The sequence below is a fragment of the Aythya fuligula genome, chromosome 7, assembly GCF_009819795.1.
Source record: "Aythya fuligula isolate bAytFul2 chromosome 7, bAytFul2.pri, whole genome shotgun sequence".
NCBI classification, from domain to species: domain Eukaryota; kingdom Metazoa; phylum Chordata; class Aves; order Anseriformes; family Anatidae; genus Aythya; species Aythya fuligula.
This window is the reverse complement of record NC_045565.1, coordinates 27,988,364-27,998,186: the sequence shown is the minus strand read 5'-3', so window position 1 is coordinate 27,998,186 and position 9,823 is coordinate 27,988,364. Positions and strand designations below refer to the sequence as shown.

The 9,823-nt window shown below is 41.7% G+C and overlaps 1 protein-coding gene across 3 annotated transcripts in view; it reads left to right on the top strand.

Annotated features, from left to right (window-relative positions):
• Positions 1-249: 249 nt before the first annotated feature.
• The window catches only part of GPAM (glycerol-3-phosphate acyltransferase, mitochondrial), a 31,421-nt gene continuing 21,847 nt past the window's right edge, over positions 250-9,823 (top strand). The window contains exons 1-5 of one of the 3 annotated variants that reach the window (XM_032191766.1): positions 250-391; positions 1,704-1,834; positions 3,868-3,990; positions 6,952-7,025; positions 9,297-9,410. In XM_032191766.1, the coding sequence (XP_032047657.1) occupies positions 1,733-1,834; positions 3,868-3,990; positions 6,952-7,025; positions 9,297-9,410 (413 nt within the window). In that variant the 5' untranslated portion in view covers positions 250-391; positions 1,704-1,732. Of the gene's footprint in view, positions 392-1,545; positions 1,607-1,703; positions 1,835-3,867; positions 3,991-6,951; positions 7,026-9,296; positions 9,411-9,823 lie in introns of those variants that run through there. The other 2 variants (XM_032191768.1, XM_032191765.1) reach the window with 2 other exon arrangements.

Sequence of the window (9,823 nt, the reverse complement as noted above, 5' to 3'; positions counted from 1 at the left end):
CGGGCGCTCAGGAAATCGCGTCAGGCCCGGCGCCGGCAGGCGGGCAGGGGGCAGCGGCCGCCACCGAGCCCTCTCCGCGTGTAGCGACCGGGCTGGAAGCCGCAGCCGCAGCCGGGTCCGGGGCTGCTCCCCCCGGCGGCTGCGGGGCGAGGGCGGGCGGCAGGGGGCGGCTGGGAGCCGCGTGGGCGCGGAGGCTCTGCCCGCCGGGGGCCACCCCCGGCGGCGTCCCGGTGCCGGCCCCTCGGCAGCGGGCGGGGACGCGGCAGCCCCGGTGGCGGCGTGAGCGGGAGCGGAGCTCGGGAGAGCGCCGGGTGCGGGTCCGGGTCCAGGTCCGGGTCCGTGCGCCCAGCCCCGCGGGGATGGCGGCCTGAGCAAGAGCCCTTCGGCGGAGGTACGTGGCGCGTTGGGAGCGCTGGAGCAGGCTTTGAAACACCGGCAGAGAGGTTTTAGAGGCCAGTGCAGCCAAGGTCACCTTGAGCGTGATCCGGGGGCACGCTTCGTTGGAGTTCTTCAGGCGTTCAGCCACTATTTTATTGCATATATGGTGTAGTTTGAGTATTGATGTGCTTTAGTTAAAAAGGGCAAGTGAAACTTAAAGAGTCGGCCAAGAAGAGGTTCCCGTATGGGCTCGGGTTGTGTAACGATGCCCGGTGCGAGGCTGAGCGTGCTGCGGCTGCTGCTGGGGTGCGCACCTGGTGCGGGCAGGGACGGGGCTGCAGGGATGGGGGGAGAGGCAAAATGTGGGGATGGAGATTTGTGGGGCCTTGCTCCTGAAAATCCTACACGGGAACGGGCTCGCTGCTGGGTGGCTCGTGGCTGGGCTGTAACGTGTCATTGCAGGGACAGATGGCAGGAGGTAGAGTTGCTGCTTTATGGTATTTTTTGCTAAATTAAAACGCTGGGGCTCCTCTCTCGATGGGACACCCAAACAAAGCGGTTTAACCTGTAGGCTTTTGCAGGTACACAGTTCTAAGTTGTTTTGGTGCGTTTGGCCTCCTTTTTCATTTGTTGGAGGGAGAATTATCTACCTTGCATACCATATAGACGATAAATCATCCGTTTTAAAATCATTGTGCAATTTTAGACCTTTTCAATGTTTTTTAATCCAGCGAGCCCGTCACATCACCGATGGCAGCAGCATGTTTGGAATTAGGGGTGTGCTTTGCACGGAGCACTCCTCCATCCGAGGAGATTGTAAACTGGTTTGACTGCAGCTAGACCAGGCACATAAAACTTACTGTGGGATAGGACTGGGAGAGGGCATAAAGGAAATTTTATCAGATTGATTGGTGTCCTTCAGAAGGAAATGATGAAAGAATGAGGTCACGTAGCGCAAGAGAATAGTAAACTTTTAAAAGCAGCTGAAATGTCCTGGCTGAAATGTCCTCTGTATCCTTGTGGCCAAATGGTTTAATCCACGCAGTGAAGAACAGCGGAAAAGCCTGAGGGGGCTGCGATGACCTGTAATGGGAAGAGGAGAAGGGAAGGAAAAACATGCACATAGCTGATTGGTATACCGCATTCATGCAAATCGAATATGGTGGGTTAAATCCTGCTGGTTTCTGAGCGTAGTGAAACTTCTTCAGAATCTAACTTTTACTAAAAGGTGCAAAAATACCCATTAGCTAATTAATTGTTAGATACCTGCCCCTGAAACGATATATGCATGAGTATTTTATAAACAAATACATATTATTTTACAGCTTCTGATCTTCAGATCAACTCGTGTGTCATGGATGAAACTGCGTTGTCCCTTGGAACGATAGATGTTTCGTATGTGTCCACCTCAGCAGAGTGCAGCATCGGTAGATGTAAGCATTCCAATGAAGAATGGGTAAGTAAAAATTGCAAACGCGGCTGGCCATGTTTGCCTTTTGTTTTCTCGCTTTTTATATGCAGGTTGAAGGTGGACTTTTTTTTTTTAATCATCTCTAATGCATGATACAGTTTTGGTTTTAATGTAACTTGAAATGTAAGGAAGAAGAAACAGTTCAGTGCTGTGCCAAAGACTAATGATGCTCGATAGGAAAAACCTTTATATTGAACTCTATTCGTAGTCTCACAGTCTACTGGTGTGATGTTAGTAATCATTTTATATAATAGTAGACGTGCAGAATTTCATTCTGTAGCAGACTGAGGTCAAACAGAAAGTCAAACAGAAAGCTGGTTCCTGTTCCAAAAGAGGTACTTGTTTGAAATGTGCAAGGGAAAAGGAGCATGAGGCTAAAGATGCACAGTGATGTAACCATTAGAGTCAGAGCTATTCATGCAGTACAGCAGGCAGAGGAAACTTGGTGGATAAAAATAAGGAGCCTATTAAAACTTGGTGTCCTCTGAGTGAGTCTGGGGATTTGGAGGAGGCAAAGGGGGAAGGAGCGGAGAGGGTTGGGTGGAGCACAAAGCCACATGAGGACGAGCTGGGTGCTGGTTGGTTTAGTAGTATAGGTCAGGAGAAATTAGGCACTGCTCTGGAGAGGAGGAGTTTGAACTTGGTACAGAAGAAGGGTTGGAGACATGGTCAGAGTTGAGGAAAAGGACAGATGTCCTGACAGCTGGGTTTTGTATCTTGCTAGGAGTAGGATACATTACACAGCAAGCTGCTGGAACGGAGAGGTCTGTGAGAGAGTGGGATAAAAGCAGGCAAGCCAAAAAGATAGGAAAGGTTTTGTAAGAAAGTGGTGGTAAGTTTGGTCTGGGATTGGAGGCAAGCAGAAGCATTTTTGCTACAAAGTTGGTTAATGAGGAGTTAGCATTACTGAGGGTGATAGAGAACAGAGTGGGCCAGGCTTAGCATTTTGGTGCTTAATTATTTCAGTTGAAGAGTTAGCCTTGGAATAAGTGCAAATTCATACAGCTTGCCAGGTGTGATATCTGCATATTTTTGTTTTCAGTCATCTTCAGCACTGCTTTTGACTTTCTGGTTGTTTCTCAGTGGGCTGGCTTTCTCACTGGGTATGTGATGATCTGTGTTTGTGTTTCTAAGCCATGTGCTTGCTGGTTTTAAGGTACTGGTTCTACCACACTTCTCTTCCTTTTGAACGAGCTATTTTAAACATATATCTTTGTATTTTGCCATCTTTTCATTTTCGTTTGTTTCTGTGGCTTCCTTTTTGTTAAAAACTTACAATATTTGGTTTAAAAAAATATGAGTCTAGTGGACCTGATGCTTATACTCAGGGGAGCAATAATGCAGTAGACTTTAATGGGAACAGCCAATGTCTTTGTAAGTCCTGTAGTTAAGTATATTTTTGTTGTGTCCCAACAAACAGAACGTGTTCTGTAAATGCACTTACTTTTGATTTTTTCCATTCTGTAATCTTATCCTAACACTGGGGAAAGCACAGTGGTTCCTTTTTCATGTTGCTTTGAATAAAACTGCCAGAGAACAGCCTACAGAGGCAATGGAGTTAATGTTTCGTGTATATTCAAATTGCAATTTTACAGGGTGTTGTCTGGTAAAAGCTTGAAATGCATCGCTCATATTATGAGCACCTTTACATTAGCGTGTAATTTACAGTTAAATTCTTCACCTTTTCTTAGCTGTCAGTTTCCTTGCTGTTTCGTAGTAGAGTTATTGTTTATTTTAAAATTTCACATGTCAGCAAATGCTGCAATGCTCAAGATATACAAGTACAACACAATGTTTTGCTTTTGTTTTTGCTTTTTGTTTTTAAATCACATCACTTGGAGATGAAATAATTTGTTTTAGAAAAAAATCTTTAAAAAATAAGTATTGGTTTCAGGATTATTTTATTTTTTTGTGATAGTTTTGTGAGTGTTTCTGGCAGCACCTCTAATCAAAAGTTTTCAAATACCCATTAAAACATATGTTGCTGGATATTGACATGGTGTTCTTTTGTTCCATAGGGAGAGTGTAACTCTAGGCCTCCTCTCTTCCGATCTGCCACTTTAAAATGGAAAGAGACTCTGTTGAGCAGAAAAAGGCCATTTGTGGGACGATGTTGCTACGTATGCACTCCCCAGAGCCGGGTAAGAAGATTACAGGCTGGATTATGTTTGACAATAATGCGTAGTTACAGTGTAATGAAGTTTCAGAAGTTTTCTTACTTTCAGAATTAAGGTCAGAATGTTCTTGCTTTATAAAGGAATATAGTTTTTCTCATTTGTTTGTGGTTATATTTTCTTTGTCATGGAATTAATGGATGACACAGATCTATTGTAATGCTTTGTCTCCTGCTATTCAGTGCGGACTTACTCCATGCACAAAACTGTCCAGCTCTTCAGAATTAGTACTGTGAAAATGTATGGAAAAAATTATCTGCTCTACTGGATTAGTAATGGGAATTTGGTGCTTACAAAAGTGTTAAGGCTTATTTTTAGGATGCTTAATTCTCTGTCCACACAACAGGCACAGTTTTGAAGTAAGCAATATACTTCCCTTCAAACTTGAAGAGATCAGTCCTGTGCTTGAGAAGACAGCTTGGTTTTCTGCACCCAAATAGTTCTTGGCTTGTCTGCCCACCCTGGCAGCAAGACGTGCCAGTTACAATGGCAGGGATATTTGTCTGCTGGGAACAGCATCAAGAGGGTGGCACTGGAGACATTATGCGAGCTGCTTTAAAATGTGACCTTTATTGAACTGCATTGAGCAGGTTTTCTGTAGGCTGAAGATGTAAAATGTTGATAAATGGCATAATGTAGTTTGCAACAAGTTCATCATCTGGCTTGACTGTGTGTATACCGCAGGCTTTACATTGCACTCAGCTACACCTGCACTGAGCTCCATAATTGGCTGGACTGGAATAACAATTTGCCTTTTCCTTTGACTAAGGAAAAGTTGTTATTTCACTTTATTACTATGCCAAAATAGAAAGCTGCAGCAATGATACACAAATGTGGGATAGAAATCCGAATGTGCTGTGAAGAGTATATATGATACGGGCAGCAAGACAGGCAATTAGAGAAACTGGGACTGCTTCTAACAAACAGTGGAGTGTTTTGACTTGTAAAAAGGTGTGTAGTAATCCCTAGCTAGGGCCATTATGCATTTAGTCATTAGGTTATTAGTAATTAGGCTATTCCTCTCAAGTTGGGGATTACACTTCAAGAAGAAAAATCTTATTCTGTATTTTGTCCGTTTAATAAGAAATTACTAGTCCTGAGATCTCACTTAGGAACGAGGCATGACCTGATAAAGTCCTTTTTTGCATTATGCCCCAAGAAGGTACCATTCTTGCTGCAGACAATAACAAACCAGATCCTCCCATTAGAGTCCGTATGTTTCACTTTTTTTTTGAGCTGCCTGTTTAGTTAATTATCTCAAGGAAGAGGGAGAGATGAGCAAGACAGATTCCCATAGTGAGCTGGCCAAGCTAGCACCTTGCTGGTGCTATAAGTGGCAAGTCTGTTCCCTCTTACGTTCTTCCTGCTCTCCTGTGGCTGATAAAGTTTACCAGCCAAGCAGAACTGCCTGCTTTATTTATTTATTTAGTCCGTGGCTGTCTTAGTTTTCTGCCTTACCTGAATGAATTTGGCTCATTAAGGGGTCTGATATTCATCAGTGCTAGTGGTGATGTAAGTTACGAGGTGGGGAGGTGGTGGGAAAGGGTAGGGCAGTGTGGGAGCTGGGCAGCTCCCGTGTGGTGCAGAGCTGGGAGATTAGCTCACGTCGTCTCACAGAACCACATCTTCTGCCTGGCAGGGGATCGGGGCAGAGTTAAACAAGGAAAAGCTGAAGTGTGACGAGGCATCTGGAGGATGAATTTCAAGGAGCAAGTTTATAACCTAATGAATGGTTAGCGCACTGGAGTGGACTCAGGCGTTCAGTGATGCTTCCTCAGATTTGTTGCTGATTTTTGGGAGACCAAGAAGTCGTCATTGTGCACAAAATTATGAATGAACATTGTGAGAAATTGGTGTTAATTGAAAGTTTTCATTTAAGTGCCTAAAGTTACAATTTGTTGATTGTGCATACTACACAGCTGTGCTTTAACATGGGGCAAGAGTGTTTGCTCCCACTGCAGTGTGTAATTTCTACCTGATTTGCAAATGACACAGGACACTCATGTCTTTCAATATGTGGCAAATTGAGTGTCCTAAACAAACTACAAACAAATAAGGCTCTTATCTGTCTCCCATTGCAAAATTGGTAATGAGGCTGTTCTGTAGCTTTGCTGTTGCTGGTAACCATCTTTCTCCTTAACTTCCCTGTCTTTGACTTCCTTGAAATGCACAATCCCAGTGATTTTACCTATAATTCCCTGTTGGCATGGTACCAGTTTTAAAATTAGTTTCTTTCTGCCCAAATAATATTTAATCTTTTGGTCAAGGTTCTTAGCTGGAAAATGGAAGATTAAAGTTCAGGTCTGCCTGCCAGGGAATGTTTGTTTATCCGAAGTGGAACTGCTCCCAAACTCATCGCAGAGCAGTTAATAGTCTGACATGGAGAGCCTTTATGGAGGAGGCTGGACTGAGTTTGTTGTTCAGGCAGAGCAGGAATGTGAAGACAGTTTGCCATGTAACCATGGATATTCTCACCCCTGGGCTGCTGTTATGTGATGCCTGATCCGCTGTCAAACTGGATGTCACAGGCTGAGTGTAGAAAGGCTCGTGGTTTTAGTAATGCTGAGTGTGGCTTAATGAATTTCTGGCTCAAATAAGAGTTCAGTCCTGGTTTATGTTACACCAGAATATAATAAATAAAAAAAATCTGGCTTGAAGAATGTAACCAGAACATTTTTCTGTATGCAGTGAAGCCTAGAGAATACACTGGAAGTACTGGAGTTGGGAGTAGTGACTTTCTGAATTTTATTTTCATTTCAAAACGTTTTCTGTATACTTTGTAAGGAAATTCAGCACTTCTCTGCTTTGCCTTTTATAATAGAGGTGAAAAATACTGCATTATTTTATTTGTTGTTAGGAATGTAAAAACAGGTGACTATTCTTATATACAGAAATGGTCTTCTAATCTTCTTCTCCTTGTTTTTACAGGATAACTTCTTCAACTCTAGTATTCCTTCTTTGGGTCTACGTAATGTCATATATATCAATGAAACACATACCAGGTAAAGTAGGAAGTCTTTCTTTTACTTTTGAAATTCAGTGTGTTCTAATCTTATGGCAGGGAAATCTCTAGGGTAGTCCAGACTGAGTGAATATACATTGCAGTCCTGAAATGCAGGAATCGATGCTGACTTCAGGAAAGTAATATACTTGTAAAATTCAGCTGTGTGCATTTGGGCACAGGACAAAGTTCTTTGGGATTATTGGCAAGGAGAGTAAAGGTCAGACCTATTTCACAAAAAAAAAAAGGCATTTTTTCCTTCATTGCAAATGGCAGCATCTGCAGTATAGTGCTGAGAGGAGCTGTTTTATTCCCGTACTGAAGAATGACTTTGGGCTGCATTTTAATTTACTGAGCAAATCTGGCTCACGATTTAGGCTTTCACTACTATTACTAATGACAGTTAAATCTGAAAATGTCTTGCTAGACTGTGACTCCTCTGCCTCAGCGGCAGAGTGCAGCTCTTGAAAGATGGTGTATTCAACAGAAAAATGAGTATGTATTTTTGTGCTACTTGAATTATATCTTGTCTCCTTCATTTTGTTCTTTGGAAAGTTAATAATGCTTGCTGAAGTTTTTGCAGTAATCATTAGCATAAGCAGATTCTGCAGTGTTTGTGGAACCAGAGCAAACAAAGAGAGGCCAGCAGCCTGAAAGAAATGAGCCAAAGTGTCTGAGTGGAAGAAAGGCAGTATTGTGCTGTGCTTGAGAGGGAGGAAGCTAATGTTAGAGACTGTTCTTTCTTCAATTTGAATTAATGATTTTTTAAGAGTTGAGTCTGTAGTTTAGAATACAGAAAAATAACTGAAATAGTGTTCAACTTTTTATATTAGTTTGAGAAGTCTCATCCCTGAGTGCTTTTGAATAGTCAGAGATTCTTAAATTAGAAATACAAGGGCAATAAAATATGGGTTAATGAATTATTCTGAAATAAAATGCCTTTAGCTAAGAATGTTATTAAAATCCTCAATTCTCAGACTATAATAAAATTCTGAGGTCCCCTGGGGTTCCACAGTAACAGGTGTCTCCATAAGCTTCCGAAGGCCAAGAATTATCAGTGGCCTTTTTCTGAGGTGTGAATATGTCAGTTTTGGTAATTTGGAGCAAGATTCTGAACAAAATAATACATCTTGACTGGGTCTGCTCCGTGTGTTTTTTCTTATGTTCATGCTACATGATTAGAAAACAAGTTTTTCTATTTTTTCTGCATTGTGTCTAAGCTTTAAAATGAATACACAAGTGCCTAGACAGGTCCGTCTAATAGTTGCATGCTGTTACAATTTGTTCTTAGTTACAAAACCTCTTGACAGAAAGAAGCATATCTCCTTTGCTATGCTGTTTTGAAAAATCAATAAAGCTATCTCAAACTCAGGTGGGAAGGGGAAAATGGAAAAGCAATTAAAACAGCATCACCAATCTACTTTCCAGACAACATGGTTAGCAAAATTCTTTGTCCTTAGAGATGGTCTGAATATTTGTGTGTTAAGTGACAGTTTTGATTGCTTGTGCGTATGCACTCATCCCAATTACAGGAGTTGTGGCGAATTCTGTTTGACATTTTTGCAGTATGCAAGTTTCTTCTCATCTTTTATAACTCTTTTCAGTATATTTACACATGTTGTAATGTGGTAGGGAGGTTTAACAGCCAGCACTGGCAGCTCAGGTGGCCACAAGGAAGTGAGACCTTGGCAGCGTTTCCATCTGGGGCACCCACTGGAGCATCAGCAATACATTGCACAGACTTTTTGTGAAGAGGGATGAAAAAAGGAGGGGCTTTGTATGCTTCAGTAGTTTCCTGTGCTTCGTTCTGTATCCCTGTATTTCTTTCCCTGTTGCCCTACTGCTATGTCCTTAATGGCACTACAGGCAGTTGCTTTCTGTGTCACTTGGTAGAGGCAGAGGGTAGAGAAAACTGTTAATCAGGCCCCAGACTTTGTACCTAGTCCCAGCAATATACTTCCTTCTTTCTTGATTTAACAGCTTCTCACAGTTTTCCTCTCTGCATTCATGAAGATCTTTCAGCAGTAAAAGTGCAAGCTTCAAATATTTCCATGTATGCATAGTAATGAAAGAGCAGTGCATAATAATGAATAATAATGAATAATCTCGGGAAGGGTCAGGGTTTAAGATACAAAAAATGCAGAAGTTTTTAAGTAGCACTTCGAAGAACTTTACTTATTTTTGCTTCTTAGTATTTATTTTTAAGGTTCCATTTTTTTTGCCAGTTGTTTATTTTGAGGCTGACACTCAAACTTGCTTCATATTTTTGTAGGTACAGAGGATGGCTTGCAAGACGGCTTTGCTATGTTCTTTTTGTGCAAGAGAGGGATGTTCATAAGGGTATGTTTGCGAAGAATCTGACAGAAAATGTGCTGAATAACAGCAGGTAAGATAATGACATTTTTTTTTTGTATGACTAATACATTACATTATAATCTAAGAATTTGGAAACTGACAGCTTTGAAAACCATGCTCTTTAAAATATATTAGAAGATGCAGTGTCTTTAGCACAGACACTCAGGACTGTGGCTTGCAATTTCAGTTTGAATACTAAGAGGGGAGATTTCTAATTCTTAATCTTCAAATGAATAATGTGTAGTGGGTGGACAGCAGACTTGGTACACAGAAAAATAAATTGCTGTGTGGAAACTCTTCAAACTTTTGTTTATCTAATTCAAGTTAAATCGTTATTACTAAAGCCATACTATTGTCATCAAAATTTTTCAGTGTTTCAAAAATAATGGGAAAGTGGCATTTCAGATTACCCTAGTTTATGAAGCAACAATAGTGTGAAACAAA